The 21,079-nt window shown below is 65.9% G+C and overlaps 1 protein-coding gene across 1 annotated transcript; it reads right to left on the bottom strand.

The window, feature by feature from the left end:
* Window positions 1-4,482: 4,482 nt before the first annotated feature.
* OTUD5 (OTU deubiquitinase 5) lies at window positions 4,483-16,756 on the bottom strand. Its single transcript, XM_065423111.1, has 8 exons — window positions 16,673-16,756; window positions 8,436-8,500; window positions 7,276-7,432; window positions 6,646-6,794; window positions 6,049-6,242; window positions 5,626-5,846; window positions 5,155-5,268; window positions 4,483-4,601 (listed from the first exon to the last, which is right to left on the bottom strand). Exons 1-8 carry the CDS (start codon window positions 16,707-16,709, stop codon window positions 4,483-4,485), a joined length of 1,056 nt encoding a protein of 351 aa, XP_065279183.1. The 5' UTR covers window positions 16,710-16,756.
* Between the last annotated feature and the right edge of the window lie 4,323 nt (window positions 16,757-21,079).

Here is a 21,079-nt window from a genome sequence, read left to right as displayed (position 1 = left end):
CCCCGCCTGTCCCCGCAGCCTCGGACCCGCCGCGCCGCGAACTCAGCCCTGGACAGACTCGCGCTGCGCCGCGCGGCTCCCTCGCTACAACCCCGCCGCCAGCCAATCAGCGCCGGGCTCGTTTGCATGGCCCCGCCCCGGGATGCGCTGCGGGCGGGGGGGGGGAGTTGAGGTGATTTTCCAGGAATCGGGGCGCAGGGCGGGGGGGGGCGGGACGGAAGCGGAGCCGCAGCGTTTGCTGGCAAGTCGGGCAGCGGCAACCAGCCGCCGCGGCGCCCCGCACGTCCCTCACCCTCAGCGAGAAGTGAGCTCCGCTTCCAGACCTGCCGGGGGCCAGGGAACCCAGGCGTCCGGGCGCCCACCCCCAGACCCCACCCCCTTCACAGAGCCAGGAGAGAACCCAGGAGTCCTGGTTCCCAGCCCCCCCTCCAACCACCAGCCCCCACTCCCGGGGAGAGAACCCAGGCATCCGGCTGCGAGGGGGCTCTGTGTTAGTCCCTCCAGCGTCCAGTCCCCGCGAAGTCCTGCGCTGGGGAGGGTAAAGGCAGCGCCGAGCCGGCGGAACGGCCGGTCACTGGGCCGTACGGGGGCGAGAGACCCGCCCGGGCCCGTCCGTCTTCATCCGCCCAGCGCTGCTGGGGTCCCTCACTCCCGACCCGCAGCCCCCACTAGCCCGGCCCTGGGCTCCCCCTAGCCCTGCCCGTGCCCCTCACGCCCGACCCGCAGCCCCCACTAGCCCGGCCCTGGGCTCCTCCTAGCCCTGCCGGTGCCCCTCACTCCCGACCCGCAGCCCCCGCTAGCCCGGCCCAGGGCTCCCCCTAGCCCTGCCCATGCCCCTCACTCCCGACCCGCAGCCCCCGCTAGCCCGGCCCAGGGCTCCCCCTAGCCCTGCCCATGCCCCTCACTCCCGACCCGCAGCCCCCGCTAGCCCAGCCCTGGGCTCCTCCTAGCCCTGCCGGTGCCCCTCACGCCCGACCCCCAGCCCCCGCTAGCCCGGCCCAGGGCTCCCCCTAGCCCTGCCCATGCCCCTCACTCCCGACCCGCAGCCCCTGCTAGCCCGGCCCTGGGCTCCCCTAGCCCTGCCGGTGCCCCTCACTCCCGACCCGCAGCCCCCACTAGCCCGGCCCTGGGCTCCCCCTAGCCCTGCCGGTGCCCCTCACGCCCGACCCCCAGCCCCCGCTAGCCCAGCCCTGGGCTCCTCCTAGCCCTGCCGGTGCCCCTCACTCCCGACCCGCAGCCCCCACTAGCCCGGCCCAGGGCTCCCCCTAGCCCTGCCGGTGCCCCTCACGCCCGACCCCCAGCCCCTGCTAGCCCAGCCCTGGGCTCCCCCCAGCCCTGCCGGTGCCCCTCACGCCCGACCCCCAGCCCCCACTAGCCCGGCCCAGGGCTCCTCCTAGCCCTGCCGGTGCCCCTCACGCCCGACCCCCAGCCCCCGCTAGCCCAGCCCTGGGCTCCTCCTAGCCCTGCCGGTGCCCCTCACGCCCGACCCCCAGCCCCCACTAGCCCAGCACTGGGCTCCTCCTAGCCCTGCCCATGCCCCTCACTCCCGACCAACAGCCCCCTGGTGGGGTCCGGTTGCTGGAGTGCAGGTGTGGGGGGAGGTTGGGAGCCCGGACGCCTGGGTTCTCTCCTGACTCTGGGAGGGCCTGTGGCAGGGCCCTTGGGTGCCAGCGAAGGGGGGGTCATGCACCCCTGCAGGGCCCCTGCTGCCCCCCCCCACTGGAGAGCCTGGAGCAGGGACGCCTCCAGCCCTGTCCTGGGCTGTCCCTGGAGGCAGGAACTGGGGCTCTCCATTCACAGCACATCTTTAGGGCAAGGAAACCTCCATCCCCCCCCCCCCCCCCCGCAGTTATTTGATGGTGTTTGTGTAGGTCCTACCAAAACAGCCCCCAGGGACCGATGCTGTCGGGTACGGGGGCGGGCAGCTTGGCAGAGAACAGAGTGAAAGGGAGAGACGGGGGGGGGGACATGAAGGGTCACACCCGTGTATCCCCCCCGGGGCATGGGGGGACTTCAGTGCTTTGCTCTAACCCCAATGTCACCCCCCCCCCCGTTGTCAGCCCCCACTCCCCTCCCAGAGCCAGGAGAGAACCCAGGCGTCCAGGCTCCCAGCCCCCCCTGCTGTAATCCACCAGCCCCCACTCCCCTCCCAGAGCCGGGGAGAGAACCCAGGAGTCCCGGCTCCCAGCCCCCCCTGCTGTAATCCACCAGCCCCCACTCCCCTCCCAGAGCTGGGGAGAGAACCCAGGAGTCCTGGCTCCCAGCCCCCCTGCTCTAACCACCAGCCCCCACTCCCCTCCCAGAGCCAGGGAGAGAACCCAGGAGTCCTGGCTCCCAGCCCCCCCTGCTGTAATCCACCAGCCCCCACTCCCCTCCCAGAGCCGGGGAGAGAACCCAGGAGTCCTGGCTCCCAGCCCCCCCTGCTGTAATCCACCAGCCCCCACTCCCCTCCCAGAGCTGGGGAGAGAACCCAGGCGTCCAGGCTCCCAGCCCCCCACGCTCTAACCCACCAGTCCCCACTCCCCTCCCAGAGCTGGGGAGAGAACCCAGGTGTCCTGGATCCCAGCCCCCCCCCTACTCTAACCACCAGCCCCCACTCCCCTCCCAGAGTTGGGGAGAGAACCCAGGAGTCCTGGCTCCCAGCCCCCCCTGCTCTAACCACCAGCCCCCACTCCCCTCCCAGAGCCGGGGAGAGAATCCAGGAGTCCCGGCTCCCAGCCCCCCCCTGCTGTAATCCACCAGCCCCCACTCCCCTCCCAGAGCTGGGGAGAGAACCCAGGAGTCCTGGCTCCCAGCCCCCCCTGCTGTAATCCACCAGCCCCCACTCCCCTCCCAGAGCTGGGGAGAGAACCCAGGAGTCCTGGCTCCCAGCCCCCCCCTGCTGTAATCCACCAGCCCCCACTCCCCTCCCAGAGCTGGGGAGAGAACCCAGGAGTCCTGGCTCCCAGCCCCCCCTGCTGTAATCCACCAGCCCCCACTCCCCTCCCAGAGCTGGGGAGAGAACCCAGGAGTCCTGGCTCCCAGCCCCCCTGCTCTAACCACCAGCCCCCACTCCCCTCCCAGAGCCAGGGAGAGAACCCAGGAGTCCTGGCTCCCAGCCCCCCCCCTGCTGTAATCCACCAGCCCCCCACTCCCCTCCCAGAGCCAGGGAGAGAACCCAGGTGTCTGGGCTCCCAGCCCCCCCCTGCTGTAATCCACCAGCCCCCACTCCCCTCCCAGAGCTGGGGAGAGAACCCAGGTGTCTGGGCTCCCAGTCCCCCCTGCTGTAATCCACCAGCCCCCACTCCCCTCTCCCCAGCTCTGGGAGAACCCAGGAGTCCTGGCTCCCAGTCCCCCCGCTGTAATCCACCAGACCCCCTCCCCCCCCCCCCGTGAAGAAAATCCAGTGCGAAATGGAAAACAATCAATTCAATTTCTTTAAGTTGGAAGCTGTTTTGGGGGGGCCGGGACCGTCTCTCGCTGCGTCTGTGCCCCGGGCGCCGTGGGGGGCTTGACGGGGCCCCGATCCCATGTGGTGTTGGGGGCAGCTCGTGGGCAGGACCTGGCCGGTCGGGGCCCCCGTCTCAGGCGGGGGGTCGGGGCAGTGCCCAGCTGGGTGACCCCCCCCCCCAGCAGCTCTGGGGCAGCACAACAGGGGGCCTTATCCTGTGTCTTGCCCCCCCAGTCCACAGGGCCCCCGTTAGCACCCCCCATTTTTATCAGGCCCTGGCATGGGGTGTCACTTGGGGGGGAATTAACCAGCAGCTCCCGCGCCCAGCCCCCCCTCCCCCGGCTTCGCCTTGCAGGAGGCCACGGCCAGCGCTAGGTGCCAGGGTAACCCGCTGCGGGAATTCGCCCCCGCGCCCGGCCAGGGGTGGCAGAGCACCCAGGGCCGATGCTGCTGAGAGGTGTCACTGGATGGATCTGAGTGGGGGGAGCTCCAGGGACCCCCCAGCAGGGCCCGGGGGGGCGGGGAGGGTCTTTTCACAGCTGGTCAAACCGGCTCTGGAGGTGTCACTCACGAGGGGCACCAGCCCCCCCGGCTGGGCCTGTAGCTCCCCCAAGGAGGGGGGCAGATTAGGGTGCTCCTCGGGGGCGTGCAGCTGGGGGGCCGCTGGGGGGTCAGGGGCAGGACTCCAGGGGAAGATCGGGGGGCCGGGGTGTGCTCTGCTGCCGCCCCCCAGGGACTCCCAGCTGCTGCGACCCCCAACCCCAGCGGGAGGGGAGGGAGGCCCCCGACTGATGCCCCCTTCGCAGACCCCCCCAAATCCAGCCTGAGACCGGCTCCGTCTGCGGCGTCCACCCCCCAGACCCAGAACGGTGGGGGCGGGGGGGAGACGTATTTTCCAGGGCTCTCTCGCTCCTGTCCAGCGCCCCCGGCTGGCGCCAGACGGGACGACAGCGCAGGCGCCGGTTGGGTTTTCTCCCCGGGTTCTTGGACTCCGTTTGCGCCGCCGGGGGGCCCGGGCTCGGGGCCGGGGGGGCGACAGTCTCCATTCATTATCAACTCTTGTCGGCAGGGCTGTCTCTGTGCAGGGATCCCTTCATGCTCTCCAAGTATTCCTGCTGCGAGACCGCCAGCACCGAGGCCAGGATCTCGTCCTCGTCCCAGTCCGTCAGACCTGCCGGGGGGGCAGGGTTAGGGGGCAGAGCACCCCGCGCCCCCCAGCTCTCCCCCTCCCCCCCAACGCGCACATCGGGGGCGGGGCTATCGGCTTTAGGGGCGTGGCCTCATTCAGAGCCCTCCTTTTCGCCATCTGCAAAGGACTCCTGGGTTCTCTCCCCAGCTCGGGGAGTGGGGTCTGGTGGTTAGAGAAGGGGGGCTGGGAGCCAGGACGCCTGGGTTCTCTCCCCGGCTCTGGGAGGGCAGTGGGGGCTGGTGGTTAGAGCAGGGGGGCTGGGAGCCAGGACGCCTGGGTTCCCTCCCCAGCTCTGGGAGGGGAGGGGGGTTTAGTGGTTAGAGCAGGGGGGCTGGGAGCCCGGACGCCTGGGTTCTCTCCCCGCCTCTGGGAGGGCAGTAGGGGCTGGTGGTTAGAGCAGGGGGGCTGGGAGCCAGGACGCCTGGGTTCTCTCCCCAGCTCTGGGAGGGGAGGGGGGTTTAGTGGTTAGAGCACGGGGGCTGGGAGCCCGGACGCCTGGGTTCTCTCCCCGGCTCTGGGACGGGGGGACACTCACCGAACGCAGTAGGGGACATCTGCTGCATGATGGCCCGGCACTCCAGGGCCGGGTACAAGGACACTAAGGGTGGGGTCGCTCGGCCGCCTCCTGCCGATAACTGACTGCTTGTGCCTGGGGACGCAGAGATGGGGGGAGGGGGGCTAAACAGACTGAATGTATATTCATTGGCCCTGAGATGCAGCCAACTCTGGGGCGGGGCAGCTGGGGAACAACCCCAGATAACACTGCAGTGCAACGGCTCACGTGATGCTGAGATGCATCCAGCTCTGGGGCGGGGCGGATGGGACCAGCCGCACAGAACACCACATCTGTACCCGGCACCGAGATGCAGCCACCTCTGGGGCGGGGGGGCGGCGGGGGCGGGGGGAGCGGGCAACGGCCGCACAGGGGCAGTTCCCGGATCACCCACTCTGAGCTCCTGGGTAAGAGGGCAGGGAACCCGGGTGGGCCGGCCCCCTTGGCACTGACCTGGCGCGCAGGGCGAGGGCGGCTTGGGTAGCGCCAGGGCGGCGGCGGCGCCCGGGGAGGGCGGTTTCAGGGCGGTGATCTCGCCGTGCAGGTCGGGGTGCTCGGGGGACGGGGCCGAGCTGCGCTGGCGCGGGGAGCGGCTGCTCCAGTCCTCCAGCCCGCTGGTCGCCGCTGCCGTGGCCGAGCTGCAGGTGGCGCTGGCTTTCCGGGGCTGGGGGGGAAGGCGAGGGGTGAGCAGCGAAGAGCCCCCCGGGTCCCGTTCCCTGCCCCCCACCTGGCCAATCCCCCCCCCCGCCAATCCCCCTCCCGTATCCCATTCCCCGCCCCCCACCCTGCCAACCCCCCGTCCCGTATCACATTCCCTGCCCCCCTGAGCCAGCCAGTCCCCAGAGTGGCCAGGCCTGGGGGCGTGGCCGGGGGCGGGGCCTCACCTGTCTGGCTTGTTTCTCCTGGTCCCGCAGCCACTGCAGGTAGGACTCTCGGGCCACCTGCTCCTCGATGGCCTCGTTCGTGGCCTCCCAGTCGGTCGCTCGCTTCTTGTCCTCCAGCATCTGCTGCTCGATCCACGACTCCTCCGACGTCTTGATGGCGCTTTTCATCAGCGACTGCTCCGCGTACTGGGGGGGGAGAGGCGGGGTCAGGGAGCCCCGCCCACAGAGTGCCCAGCCCCGTCTGTCAGACACCTGCCTCCAGCCCCGCCCATCACATGCCTGGCCCTGTCTCCAGCCCCGCCCCCAATCAAAGCAATGATACGCCCAGCCCCGCCCCCCAGCTGCAACAGGCCCCCACCTGGCCCATGGCCTTGCCCATCACATGCCTGGCCCTGCCCCAGCCCCGCCCCCCAGCTGTGACATGCCCAGCCCCGCCCCCCAGCTGTGACATGCCCCCACCCGGCCCATGGCCCTGCCCATGACATGCCTAGCCCTGTCCCCAGCCCCGCCCCTGACACACCCAGCCCCCGCCCCCCCGGAAGCAGAGAGCCCATTGGCTGACAGGCGGCCCCAGCCCCGCCCCACTCACCCCTGGCTTGAAGGAGGGCAGCCCCAGCCCCACGCCGATGGTGGCCTTGTTGGGGTTCACCACGGAGTTGTAGTGGATGTTGCGGTGGTAGGAGACCCGGATGGGCTCGTCCTCGTTCTGTTGGATGCCGTGGAAGGTGTTGATGGGCTCTGCGAGAGGCGGGCACAGCCTTGTTAGCAGGGAGAACCCAGGCATCCGGGCTCCCAGCTCCCCAGCCCCCTCAGAGCTAGGGAGAGAACCCAGGAGTCCTGGCTAATGGGACGAGCCGGAATGTACCATCTATGGCCTGGGAGTACAAGGGAGTCCCCGGAGGGAGAACCTGGCTCCGGGGTGTATGTGTGTCAAACAGCAGGGAGTTGTGTCCCCCACCCCCACCCCGTGAGGCGGGAGCCCTGAAACAGCCCCACAAGCCCGAGTCAGCCGGGCCAGGCCCGCCGGGGGGGGGTTGCGCGGTGTAGATCCGGCCTCTGCTCCTTTGGAGCTGGGATTTCGGTGATCAGCCGGCGCCGGGGGCTGGATGTCAAGTGGAGGGGGGGCTTAGAGAGGAGTCGGAGGACTGGGGGGCTCCTCTCGTTACCCTGCCAGGCAGAGACGGGGGCTGAGCCAGAGTGAGACCGGGCCCCCCGGTACCTGTGCCATACTGGTACACCTCCACGGGCCGGTTGTACATCTCCGCCATGGCCTGCATCTCAATGTGGTTGCCGTGGCAATTGTTTTTCCGCTTCCGGTTGATGTAGGTGGTGAAATCTTCAGTCACATAGTTGGAGAAGTAATCGGCATTCTTCATCTGCAGGGGGCGGCCCCGAGGCCGGAGAGAGACTGTGATACAGGGCAGGGACTGGCCGGCTGGGGGGCGGGGAATGGGGCAGGGGCCTGTCCCCGGAGGGGGGGGGGGCGGCGCCAGGGCAGGGACTGGCTGGCTGAGGGGCGGGGAATGGGGCAGGGATCTGTCCCCTCTGGTGGGGGGGGGAGCCGGCGCCAGGGCAGGGACTGGCTGGCTCAGGGGGGCAGGGAGTGGGGCTGGGGCCTGTCCCCTCTAGGGGGCGCCGGCTCCCATCCGGCGCCAGGGCAGGGACTAGCTGGCTCAGGGGGGCGGGGAATGGGGCTGGGGCCTGTCCCCTCTGGGGGGTGCCGGCTCCCATCCGGCCCCAGGGCAGGGACTGGCTGGCTCAGGGGGGCGGGGAATGGGGCTGGGGCCTGTCCCCTCTGGGGGGTGCCGGCTCCCATCCGGCCCCAGGGCAGGGACTGGCTGGCTCAGGGGGGCAGGGAATGGGGCTGGGGCCTGTCCCCTCTGGTGGGGGGGGGGGGGGAGCCGGCGCCAGGGCAGGGACTGGCTGGCTCAGGGGGGTAGGGAATGGGGCAGGGGTCTGTCCCCTCTGGTGGGGGGGGGGGGGGGAGCCGGCGCCAGGGCAGGGACTGGCTGGCTCAAGGGGGCAGGGAATGGGGCTAGGGCCTGTCCCCTCTAGGGGGCGCCGGCTCCCCTCCGGCTCCAGGGCAGGGACTGGCTGGCTCAGGGGGGTGGGGAATGGGGCAGGGGTCTGTCCCCTCTGGTGGGGGGGGGGGGGAAGCCGGCACCAGGGCAGGGACTGGCTGGCTCAAGGGGGCAGGGAATGGGGCTGGGGCCTGTCCCCTCTAGGGGGCGCCGGCTCCCCTCCGGCTCCAGGGCAGGGACTGGCTGGCTCAGGGGGGCAAGGAATGGGACATGGGGCCCGTGGGGCCTGCCACAGGGGAAGACGCTAAGGTGGCCACCCTGGGGATCCCTGGAGTTCTGTCCCCCCACCCCCGCTCACCAGGTAGTCCATACAGTGCTTCCGGACCACTTCATGCATGTCCTGGTCTCCATAGACCTGATCAGCTGGAAGAGAGGAGAGGGGTGTCGGGAGATGGAACAGGAGACGCAGGGGGGTGGGGGGACATCACGAATGGCCACAGTGGGGCAGACCCAGGGCCCATCCAGCCTGCGTCTTGCCTGGCATCAGGCGCTGCACAGGGAATGAACCAAACAGGGCAATTCCCGAGTTATCCAGCCTCTATCGCCCAGTCTCCGCAGCTGGCCGTCAGAGGCTAGGGACACTTGGAGCGGGGGGCGCGGCCCTGCCCATCCTGGCTAACAGCCACTGACGGACCCCCCTCCAGGAACTTGGCTAGCTCTTTTCTGAACCCAGTGATCGTCCCGGCCTGCACAACATCCCCTGGCAAGGAGTTCCACAGGTCGACAGCGTTGGGTGAAGAAATACTTCCTGTCGTCTGTTTTAAACCTGCTGCCTGTTCATTTCCTCAGCAGATCACTAGTTCGTGTGTTACACGAAGGGGTGAAGAACATTCCCCTGTTCACTATTCCCAGCCCCGTCGTGATTTTATAGACCTCTGTCACATCCCCCCTTAGTCGCCTCTTTTCCCAGCCGAACCGGCCCCGGCTCTTCAATCTCGCCCCGTACAGCAGCTGTTCCATCCCCCCATCCTTTTTGTTGCCTTTTTCTGCACCTTTTCCATTTCGAATAGATCTGGTTTGCGATGGGCGACCGCACCTGGGCGCCGCCTTCAAGGTGTTCCCAGAGCAGCACTAGGATATTCTCTATCCCTCTGCTCACAGTTCCTAGTACGCGGCACGTTGAGCGGCTGTTTTCACCGTGCCGCCGAGCTCTGCTCCTGGAGCGGGAAGAGCGAATTTCCACCCCAGCGGTCTGGGGGCATGGCTGGGATCCAGTTTCCTTTGCGTGTCTCAACGCTGAATTCCGCTCGCTCGCCCGGTTTGGGGACGTCCCTTTCTAGCTCTTCGCTGGCTGCCAGGGACTCGACTCTCTCGAGTCGTTTGGTATCGGCTGCAAACTGCCCGTTTGCCCCTTTGGGAATGTGTTGAACAGCACCGGTCTCGGCGCAGCCCCCGGGGGGTCCCGGCGCAGCCCCCGGGGGGACCCCGCTATTTACCGCTCCCCAGTCTGAACACCGACCATTCACTCCCACCCTCTGTCTCCTGTCTAACCCTGGCACTGATCCAGGAGACCTGTCCGGGGAGATGCCACCTGGAGTGCAAGGAAATCAAAAAGGCAAACTCCTAATTACAGACTGCCAGCCCCCGGCTCTAACCACTAGACACTGGAGTTAGAGCAGGGAGCTGGGCGCCAGGACTCCTGGGTTCTCTCCCCGGCTCTGGGAGGGGAGTGGAGGCTAGTGGTTAGAGCTGGGGGGGGCTGGGAGCCAGGACTCCTGGGTTCTCTCCCCGGCTCTGGGAAGGAAGGGGGTCTAGTGGGTTGGAGCAGAGCAGCTTAGGGCCCAGGACTCCTGGGTTCCCCGCCTGTCCTGGATCCAGCTGGTGTACAGGGTACCCCATGAGGCCTAGCACCTTGAAGTGCTGAGTGCCGCATCATGGGAGCGAGTGACTCACCGCCCCCCGCTGCAATGTAAACAAGGATGTGGGTTTTGAGGGGTGTTGGGGGGGGGCCTTGGCCGGCAGCTCCCGTCAGTCACATGGGGACCCGCTGGGTTTCCCAGAAGCCTGCGCTGCGGTCGGCCCATACGTTATTTATACCCACGCTCGGCAAAAACGCGCTGCGGGCTGCGAAGGGGCACACGAAAACAGGAAGCGAAAGACCACAGCTGTTTGCCCCCCCCACTATTCCCCCCCCCAGTTACTAGGAGGCGGGGCCAGAGCTAAGGGCAACTGAGGCAAACAACAGCCAGACTTGAGAGTGAAACAAAGAACAGAACCCAGGAGTCCTGGTTCCCAGCTTCCCCCACCCCCCACCCAATGCACTAGACCCCACTCCCCTCCAGAACTGCAGAAGAGCGGGGGGGCTGGGAGCCAGGACTCCTGGGTTCTCCCTGGCTCTGGGAGGGGAGTGGGGGCTGGTGGGTTAGAGCAGGGGGGCTGGGAGCCAGGACTCCTGGGTTCTCCCTGGCTCTGGGAGGGGAGTGGGGGCTGGTGGGTTAGAGCGGGGGGGCTGGGAGCCCAGACTCCTGGGTTCTCTCCCTCACTGATGATGCCTGGAGCAGGGAGGTCCCCGAGCGAGATCGCTAGGTCTGCTCAGGGCACCGTTCTGCCTGCTGTACATTGAGCGCCAGAGTTTAGCCGGCTGCGGAAATGCCCAGGGGCGCAAGAGAAGCCAGGAAACTCCTCCCCCCGAGCCCGCGTCACCCCCCACTCCGCCCCCCGCCAGGTCCCCTGCCTGCTGACAGACCCCCCAGACCAGAGGGGGAACGCGATTTGCCCCAAACGAGGCCAAACCAACAATCCCCTTTTCTAGCCCCTCCAGCGGCAGCCGCTTGTCGTCCCTTTGGCGGCTCCTCGCGGCCGAGCCCCCCAATTCTTCGCTGTCATCTCCCCTCCGACTCCCGCCCACGACGCCTCCAGCCCAGGCCCCCGGCGCGTCACCCTCCCGCCTCGGAGCCGCGGTCCAGGAACAGGGAGCTGATCTCAGTGGAGGAGACGGGCCGAGCGCGGCTCACTTGGGCTGAATACAGAGACTTGCCAAAACCCGAAATTCATGGCTCCCGAGGCCAGACGGGCTGGTTCTCTCGTACGCCCCGAAGGAACCCCAGCGCGGGGCCCTGGGAAGCTGGGGAATTGCTCCCGTCCCGGCGAGAAAGGGGCGGTGCAGGAAGGGTTGCGAAGCAGAGAAATGCCACTTGGAGGAGAGCCGCTGTTCGGAACTGGAAGCTGAACCGAGTGAAAAGAACCGGGGGGCCCCCGTCCGGGAGCACATCGCCCTGAAAGGGGCCAAGGGGTTTTGATGGCCCCGAACGGACGCTGGTCTCGGCGCGTGAGACTGAGAGTTTTCGGCCAAGGGCCAGAACTGGGTTCACCGCGCCGGTCCGGCATCCAGCTGGCAAGCGACAGCGCTGAGCGGCACAGGCTCCCGGTTCCCGTCTGCTTTCCCCTCCACGGCCCAGAGCGCGCCATCTCCAGACGCTACTGAAACATGTCGAATAATGTACAGCGCCTGACAACCCAGAATGCCGAGACGCTACCGTAATACACCTAATACACCACGCACCGCACCCGGCACAACGGCGCTACCGTAATACACCTAATATACCATGCACCGCGCCCGGCACAACGGGTTCCCAAACCACGATGGACACACCTTGTATAACAGGGGCTCCTACAAGTGCCCGCTGAGACGGGGGACTCCCGTTATGCCAGGTGCTGCACAGACAGGCCCCCCCCGGGGAGAGATCAGAGCCCCACCCGCTCCCCATGTCCCACCCAAGTGAGATCAGTGCCTCGGTCTTCGCTCGGTGCTGGACAGGCCCCACTGACCAAGATCAGGCCCCATCGCACAGGGCACTACCCAGACCCCTTGCCCAAACCAAGACGGGGGTTCCTGTTAGGCCAGGCACCGGGCGGGTGCTGCGCAGACACACAGCGAGAAACAGTCCCGGCCCTGGAGAGTTTCCAGTCGACACAGACAAACGCGGGAGGCACCGATAGCAGGGCTGCCCAAGTTCACCCAGCCCGTCTGGGAATAGAACCCAGGCGTCCGGGGCCCGGCGCTGTCACCGTGTCACCAGATCACGCTGCGCCAGTCAAAAAGCGTCTCCCCCCGGATTGAAATTCTCACCTACTGACTAATAGACGTATCGAGGATGGGAGTGATTGCTCTCTCCCGGACTACACTGATGGCTCCCCGGCTACCTCAGCAGCCATCTCTCCGTAGATTTATTCTGACCACCTCGCCGCAGCCCTCTCAGACCTCTGTCCGGGTTTCCAGCCAAACAAATTAACTGCTCTTTGGGGAATCAACCCACGTGGGCGAGTGTGAAATCTACAAATGCACCTGGCAACGCAGGGTTAACAGTACACGGGGGGGGACACCCAAAAGGATCGCACATCTTAAAGGGATTTAGAAATTGCTCGCCAAGATGCAGCCACCTCTGGGGCAGGGCAGCTGGGCAATAGTTCTAGCTCCAAGTCAACACTCACTACTGGAGCTATGAATGTAGTGAGAGCCAGGACTCCTGGGATCTCTCCCTGGCTCTGGGAGGGTGTGGGGAGCTGGGAGCCAGGACTCCTGGGTTCTCTCCCTGGCTCTGGGAGGGTGGGGGGAGCTGGGAGCCAGGACTCCTGGGTTCTCTCCCTGGCTCTGGGAGGGTGGGGGGAGCTGGGAGCCAGGACTCCTGGGTTCTCTCCCTGGCTCTGGGAGGATGGGGGGAGCTGGGAGCCAGGTTCTCTCCCTGGCTCTGGGAGAGACTGGGGTCTAGTGGTTAGAGCATGGGAGTGTCAGCACATCAGGGTCCTATCCCTGCTTCGGTCATTACCTGCTCCTCACCCTCTGCTGTGGCGGGGGAAAGCAGTTACCCCCCAGGGGCGGGAGGGGCCCAGTGTATGTAAAGTGCCAGCTATTCTTAGCAGCCAAATTCCCCATTGTGGCTGGAGGAAGAGGAAAAGTCAGTAACCGCGAAGGCAGGCCGGCCAGTGGTGCATGCGGTGCTTCCGCCCCCCCCCCGCTCCCTCAGCGCGCCCACCCCACTGCGCGGCCGTTCCCCGGCTCCCCTGCCCCAGAGGTGGCTGCAGCTCAGCGCCCAGGGAGCCGGCCTTAGGGGTCCTTTGGAATGGAAGATGAAGCAGTAGAAACAGGGAGGAAGGTCCTATGGGCCCAGTGGGCGGGGGGGCTGGGAGCCAGGACTCCTGGGTTCTCTCCCCGGCTCTGGGAGGGGAGTGGGGTCTAGTGGTTAGAGCAGGGGGGGCTGGGAGCCAGGACTCCTGGGTTCTCTCCCCGGCTCTGGGAGGGGAGTGGGGCTGGTGGGTTAGAGCTGGGACCCCGGACTCCTGGGTTCTCTCCCTGGTTCCCCAGTGGCACTGTGGCCGTACAAACAGTGCTAAGTGAGTCAGGGAAGGGCTGACACTAATGCAGGGGTGAAGACTTTCCCCTGGGGGCAGCTAAACGTTAGGGGTGAAGGGCCGCTGGGGGTGGGGCGTTACTGAGAACGGAGCTAGAGCAGCAGTCACCTGCCTTCCCCCTTATCGGCCTGCGAGTTTCAGTTTCTCTCAAAACAGGGTGGTTGAAATTCCCCCACCCCTCACACCACAAATGCTTTCTAATACCGGGGTTTCAGTCACTTCTCGGTGCTCACGAGACCCCCTCCCCCAGCCAAGGAGAGAACCCAGGCGTCCTGGCTCCCAGCCCCCCCCTGCTCTAACCATCAGACCCCACTCCCCTCCCAGTGCCGGGGAGAGAACCCAGGTGCCCTGGCTCCCAGCCCCCCTCTAACCCAGGGAGGATGTGTGGGACGGGTGCTGATGCTCGGGGCAGGGAATGTTCCACATGGGGGGCAGGTGGAAAACCCATCAAAAGAGGAAGGAAACTGACGTGCTGCTGGGAAAATGTAGGTGTAATTGACGAGAGGCAAGGGCTGCCTTTAATCTAAGCAGGTGGGAAGTGCCTCTAGAGGTTACAGCAGGGGGGGCTGGGGGCCAGGACTCCTGGGTTCTCTGTCCGGCTCTGGGAGGGGAGTGTGTCTAAAGGGATAGAAGGGGTGGGGGGCTGGGAGCCAGGACGCCTGTGTTCTGTCCCCATGGCCGCACCACTGCTGGCAGAGAGACCAGCTGCGGTGTGGGAAGGCGCCTTGCTCTAGTTCGGAGGCCGGGCGGGGCCCTCCGGGCGGCTGAGTCTGGAGAGCAGCGACCACTGACAAGGCCTTGCCAGGCCTGGGCAGAGCAGGAGCAAAACATGATGCTGCAAAACCTCCTCTGACTCAGCAAAACCCTGCCACGACTCAGCAGCCACGCCAGCCCCCTGCCAAGCCAGCGCCAGCGATGGGAGCCAGGACTCCTGGGTTCTCTCCCCGGCGCTGCGAGGGGGGGGGGGGGGCTGGAGGGTTACAGCAGGGGGGGCTGGGAGCCAGGACTCCTGGGTTCTCTCCCCGGCTCTGGGAGAAGAGTGGGGTCTAGTGGGTTAGAGCAGGGGGGGCTGGGAGCCAGGACTCCTGGGTTCTCTCCCCGGCTCTGGGAGAAGAGTGGGGTCTAGTGGGTTAGAGCAGGGGGGGCTGGGAGCCAGGACTCCTGGGTTCTCTCTACACCTACCTCAAACTACTCCCCCCTCCCAAAAAAACCCACAGATCATGCTGGCCTGGCTCATTCTCCCCCCCCACCGCCCCCACCTGTGCCCTGCTCCCCCCACCCGCAGCGGCACGGGACAATCTGCAGCCCCGCTTTGCTGCGTCAGGGGTGATAGGAGGGGTGGGGAGCAGGCACTGGCCGGGGGAAGGGAGGCTGTTTATGGCAGAAGCAAGCGGGTGTGTGGGCTTGAGAGGAGACCCGCAGAGGAGAAGGCAATGCCAGGGTTGTGCTGCCCCCTGCTGGTCACACGGGAAAAGGCATCGACAGGGTAACAAACTTCATGCCTGTGGGACTGAGATGCAGCCGCCTCTGGGGAGGGGCAGCTGGGGAACAGCTGCACATAACCCCCTGCAGGGATGGCTCGCCCAGTGCTGAGATGTAGCCCCTTCTGGGGAGGGCAGGCTGTGCACTACCCCCAGTTCTTATGTTCGGTCACATTCGGGGTGTACCCCAAATCTCTCTGCAGCACCCAGCCCATCGGGGGGCCCCCGATCAAGGAATCCCCCACCTCTGGGGGGGCGGGGAGGAGAACAGAGTTCTGGGAAAGGGGCAGGGTCACTGATTCTCCGCCCCTCCATATAGGGGGCGTCATACACACCTATGGGTCAAATGAGCAGCTGATCATAGGGCCTGGGGGGCGGGACAAAGATGGATTTAGGGATTAGAGATGTCAATCAATAGAAGGCCAATGATTGACATGGAGAGTGCCCCCTGCCCCATCCCCCGCAGCACGGCGCCCCCCCCCAGCATGGCCCTGCCGGCCAGGGCCGAGCGCCCCCCACACAGGGCCCCGCAGTACGGCCCTGCCGGCCAGGGGTGAGCGCCCCCTGCCCTGCCCCCTGCAGCACGGCGTCCCCCACAGCATGGCCCTGCCGGCCAGGGCCGAGCGCCCCACACGCAGGGCCGTACTATGGCCCTGCCAGCCAGGGGAGAGCGCCCCCCACCCAGGCCCCCACAGCACGGCGTCCCCCCCAGCATGGCCCTGCCGGCCAGGGGTGAGCGCCCCACACCCAGGGCCCCACAGTACGGCCCTGCCGGCCAGGGGTGAGCGCCCCCTGCCCTGCCCCCCCGCAGCACCGCATCCCCCCCCCAGCATGGCCCTGCCGGCCAGGGGAGAGCACCCCCCACCCAGCCCCTCACCCTGCAGCGGGGCACCCCGCAGCGCCAGGGCTCCCTGTTTCTCCCAGGGGCGGTGTGGACTCGTGGGGAAGGGCTGGGACTCAGGACTCCTGGCTCCTATCCCCAGCTCCGCCCCTCGTGCCTTGATTTCCCCTCGCGCCCCTTGTCAGCACCCACAGGAAGCCCGTCTGGGGCAGGGTCTGTCTCTCGCGAGGTATTTGCGCCACGCCAAGCGCGATGGGGGCCCCAGTCCTGGCCGGGGGTCCCACCTCGAGGGATCTGCCTGACCCCGATTGACCATCATACAGTCTCTCCTGAAAGCCACCCCCTGTCCCCCGCTTTGTCCAACCCAGAGCCAAGGCCCTGGGGGCCACGAACCCCACAACTCAGAGATCACCCTGAAAACGGCTGGCAGGCAGCAAAGAACACCCCCCACCCCCCGCACCCACTTTCCAGGAACCCGGGGTGAAGGCCTAGCGGAACCACCCGATCTCGCCACAGGGACCCTAGCCCCCTCAAACCTGACCCTACTACACCCCGTTCTTACGGCTTCCGCACAGGCCCCCACCCCTGACCCCCCAATCCTCTCTCATGCCCCCCAACTCTGACCCCCAAACCCATTCCTTATGACACCCCCAACCCTGCCCCAAATCCCCCCATCCATCACGCCTGAACCCCAACTCTGACCTGCTCCCCAGCAGGTCCCCATGACCACCAGCCCCCCCAACACTGACCCCCATCCCCACCCTGACCTGCTCCCCCAACTTATCCCAGAAGGGCTGGGAAGGAGATCAGGCTGCTCCCCCCCCAGGACAGGGGTGCCCCACATCCCCCCCGCCCCCGACTTACCCACAGCCCGGAATAAACAAGCCCCATCCTCCTTCATCTGCTTGATGATGAAACCTTTCTTCTCCCGCAGCGACTTCTCAAACCTGTTCTCCTGCTGGAGACAAGAGAACGCCCGTCAGCAAGTTACCACGGCGCTGCTCGCCGAGCCGCCCGCCAAGCCCCCAGCCCCACGGCGCCCCACGGCCGAGCTCCCTGCCCCACGGCGCCGCCTGCCCATGGCACCCCCTGGCCGAGCCCCTCACCCCACGGCGCCCCCTGGCCGAGCCCCCCGCCACACCTGCCCATGGCACTTCCCACCAAGCCCCCCGCCCCACAGCCGAGCTCCCCGCCCCCGCCTGCCCATGGCACCGCCCAGCGCCTGGCCCTGACTACCAGGGAAGAGCGACTCCGGCCGAGCCCCACAGCCCATTCCCCACAGCCCAGCGCCCCCTAGTGCCTGGCCCTGACTCCCCTGCCCAGCCCCTCACCTGCCCCCCAGCGCCTGGCCCTGACTGCCAGGGGAGAGCGCCCCCTAACGCCCAGCCCTGACTCCCCTGCCCAGCCACCTTGTCTCCCAGCTCCTAAGGCCCCCGCTCAGAGCCCAGGCCCCCAGTCTCTGGCACAACGTAGGGTACGTACATGGTGTATTACGGAGCACTGGTGCCTAGTGGTTAGAGCGGCAGCGGGGGGGGGGGGGCGGGAGAGGGGCTGGGAGCCAGGATCCAAGCTCAAGCCCCTGGAAGGGCTAAGCTCAGCGGCCCAGCTGATGCCCCCCGGCTGCGTCTGGGGATCACCCCACGGCCCGGGCGCTCGCAGTGATGTCGGGACGGATTGGGTTACAGATCAGATTCTGTCTGGCCCTCGAGTGGGAAAGGGGGTCGGCCAGCCCCACACAAATCCCCCCCATGCTGCCCTGGAAAAGCCCTCCCCCCACTTCAGCTGTGGGACCAGGCCCCCCATCTTGGCTCGCCACATTAAGCATTAATGGACCTGAGGTAGGAGACGTCCATCACAAACGTGTACAGTCCCAGGCACCCCCTCCAGTCCCCCTTCCCCGATCTCAGCTGGGGGGATCCCAGCCCCGGGGAGAGGAGATCCCACAGGACCCATAGCCCAGATGGGGTGGGGTTTCCCCTGAGTGCCAGGCCCTGTGAAGCCAGCCCGGATTGGGGACCCCCCGCCCGGCTAGACAAACCAGACCCCGTTACGGGAACGCCTGGCGGGTTTTCACTTAGGCCAAGCGACATCCCACAATCCCCTGCAACAGCCCAACTCAACAGGTGGCACGTGCAGCTAGACAAGCTGCCAACAACCGAGAGACAGTCGGCCTACGTGTGGGCACCTTCGCGCCTGGATTGTAGGGATGGGTGACGGGTCTGTCTGTCAGCGAGTTACCCCAGCAATACCCCGCGCTGCCACGTGTGACTGAGACCCGGCCCGGCCCGAGCCTCTCTTCCCGACCCATGTTACTCCGCCTGGAACGGGTCTCGCCCCGAACCAACAGGCGAGCAGCACGATTCACCCACATCTCCGCCAGTGCCCTGCGCGACCCAGAGCCACGCGATGCCGGGGGCAGGTCCGCTGGGCCGGGGGAGGGACAACGGTAATTCCACCTCACTGCGGCCGGGGTAGGGCTGGGTTCAGGCTGCGGGATCGGGGAGTCTCTCTCTGGTCTGCGTTTGTACAGCGCCTGGCGCAAGGCTCTCCCACCGGGCACTGCCGTAATACACCTAATAGATAACATACAGCGCTTTCCCCTGGGGGCACTACCGTAATACACCTAATAGATAACATACCGCGCCTGGCGCAAGGCCCTCCCACCGGGCACTGCCGTAATACACCTAATAGATAACATACCGCGCCTGGCGCAAGGCCCTCCCACCGGGCACTGCCGTAATACACCTAATAGATAACATACCGCGCCTGGCGCAAGGCCCTCCCACCGGGCACTGCCGTAATACACCTAATAGATAACATACAGCGCTTTCCCCTGGGGGCACTACCGTAATACACCGAATAGATAACATACCACGCCTGGCGCAAGGCCCTCCCACTGGGCACTGCCGTAATACACCTAATAGATAACATACAGCGCCTGGCGCAAGGCCCTCCCACCGGGCATTGCCGTAATGCACCTAATAGATAACATACCGCGCCTGGCGCAAGGCCCTCCCACCGGGCACTGCCGTAATACACCTAATAGATAACATACAGCGCTTTCCCCTGGGGGCACTACCGTAATACACCGAATAGATAACATACCACGCCTGGCGCAAGGCCCTCCCACTGGGCACTGCCGTAATACACCTAATAGATAACATACAGCGCCTGGCGCAAGGCCCTCCCACCGGGCATTGCCGTAATGCACCTAATAGATAACATACCGTGCCTGGCGCAAGGCCCTCCCACCGGGCACTGCCGTAATACACCTAATAGATAACATACAGCGCCTGGCACAAGGGGTGGGTGTGGGTGTGTGTCCTGGGTGCTACCGTAATACACCTAATAGATAACATACTGCGCCTGGCACAAGGGGGCGGCGTGTCCTGGGTGCTACCGTAATACACCTAATAGATAACATACTGCGCCTGGCACAAGGGGGGAAGCGTGTCCTGGGTGCTACCGTAATACACCTAATAGATAACATAAAGCACCTGGCACAATCCCCTCCCCCCCACACACTACCGTAATACACCTAATAGATAACATACAGCACCTGGCACAAGGGGGTCCCAGTCCAGGACGGAGCTCCTGCATACTACCAAAATACACCGAATATATCCTGTCGCGCACCCAGAACAATGAGGTCCTGGGGCAGGACTGGGCTCCTAGATGCTACAGCAACACACAGTTCACTTTTCACCATTGCTAGGGTCCCATGCTGAAGCTAGTTAGTTTCACTTGCTCACCTGGTGAATTGTGTCTCTTACGCTCTAGCACCATCTAGTGAGCGCACGCTCACACGCCCAGAGCGGGACTCATCCTCTCCAGCAGGGGGCAGCAGGGACACCAAGGGACACACACACATAGTACCATCTAGGCCAAAACCTCCCCGCCAGCACCGGCCCGATGTTGCCAAATGCTGGCGCTGCAGCCCAAGGCACCGAATCACGATTAGACGCCGACCCGGCATGACTAAGATCTTAAAGCAGCAGGGGCTGGGCTCTTCCAAGCTGTCCAGTGACCCGGAGGAAGCCGTATTTGCCCTCCAGGATAAAAAGGGGGAATGTCTTCAGTTTCAATACCCCACCGTACAAGAACTGAGGGGACGAGAGAGTGGGTTGGTAGGTCAGCAGGCTCCATCGCTCGCTCGCAGAGGTGTGAACTGCCCGGAGCGTGACCGACGCAGCCACGCTGCCTGAATGTGCTGAGAGCCTGAGCCGATCGCTCACAGAGGTGTGAACTGCCCCAAGCGTAACCGACGCAGCCTGAACCTGAGCCAATCGCTCGCAGGGGGGGAGCCTGTTACTCTAATTGGGGTGTCAACATTAAAGCCCCTGTCAGCGTTAACTATTTAATCACTATTGAGGGGGCTAGATTTTCCCCTCATGCAATGAGCACATAACGAGACTGAATAAATCCGCCCCCCCCCCCCGGTGCAGAACAGGGCTCATCCCCTCCAGGAGGGGGCAGCAGTGACCCCTCCCAGCCCCACCACCCACCCCTCCCTCCATCTCCCAGCCCCCTGCGAAGCCGTGTTGAGAGATAGGATGGCCCAGTCTCTCAGGACACCGGATGAGGACGCAAGAGGACCTTGGTTCACAATCCCGGCTCTGCGCCAGACACCCCATGTGATGTTAGGCGAGGCTACCCCGTGCCTCAGTTTCCCCAGCTACACAAAGACAGCAATTCATAGATCCCAAGGCCAAAAGACACCCCCTGTAGAACACAGGCGTGAGATCGGCCCTGAATTAACCCCTGCAGGTGTCTTAGAGACGCAGCCGGCCTTGATTTAAACATTTCCTCGCGCCCCGGGGGGATGCATGAGATCCATTAGGGGCTCAAACCCTGCTCTGAGGGCAGAGGGCGTGTGAGCAGATGGTAGCTGGAGAGAGAGCACGGTATTCTGGGAAGCAGGAGAAAGAGACACAGGGATGGGGCAGACTACAGGGTTTTGAAGGGAGGGACGGACAGGACCCCAGACAAGGGGACACAGCACGCTCCCAGGCCACCCTGTTTCTCAGACAATCTGGGGGAACCGGCAGCTACGCTCCCACCGGCCCCCATGTGGCAGAAACCCCACGGGATCAGCCCCTAGGTCCATGTGAACCAGCACCCGCCTGGCACCAGCCCGGTCACGACCGTTTCTTTGGGCACCCGGTCCGGACCAACAGCATCACTGACCAACCCTCCCCCGCCCCGCTCTGGGGGGGGGTAGGGGGGCTAGGAGCAGAGCCCCCAGACGCCTGGGTTCCCAGTGTGCTCGGG

Source organism: Emys orbicularis (assembly GCF_028017835.1).
Source record: "Emys orbicularis isolate rEmyOrb1 chromosome 21 unlocalized genomic scaffold, rEmyOrb1.hap1 SUPER_21_unloc_3, whole genome shotgun sequence".
Lineage (NCBI taxonomy): Eukaryota > Metazoa > Chordata > Testudines > Emydidae > Emys > Emys orbicularis.
This window is presented reverse-complemented; position numbering and strand designations above follow the sequence as displayed.

Excerpts from the sequence above, each read along its gene's own strand:
- OTUD5 (XM_065423111.1), bottom strand. The coding sequence starts at position 16,709 with ATGAAGGAGGATGGGGCTTGTTTATTCCGGGCTGTGG. Across the intron at positions 8,501-16,672 it reads TTGTTTATTCCGGGCTGTGG|CTGATCAGGTCTATGGAGAC; the intron begins GTAAGTCGGGGG and ends CCTCTCTTCCAG. Across the intron at positions 5,847-6,048 it reads CAAGCCAGACAGGTGAGGCC|TCCCCCCCAGCCCCGGAAAG; the intron begins CCGCCCCCGGCC and ends CACCCCTCGCCT.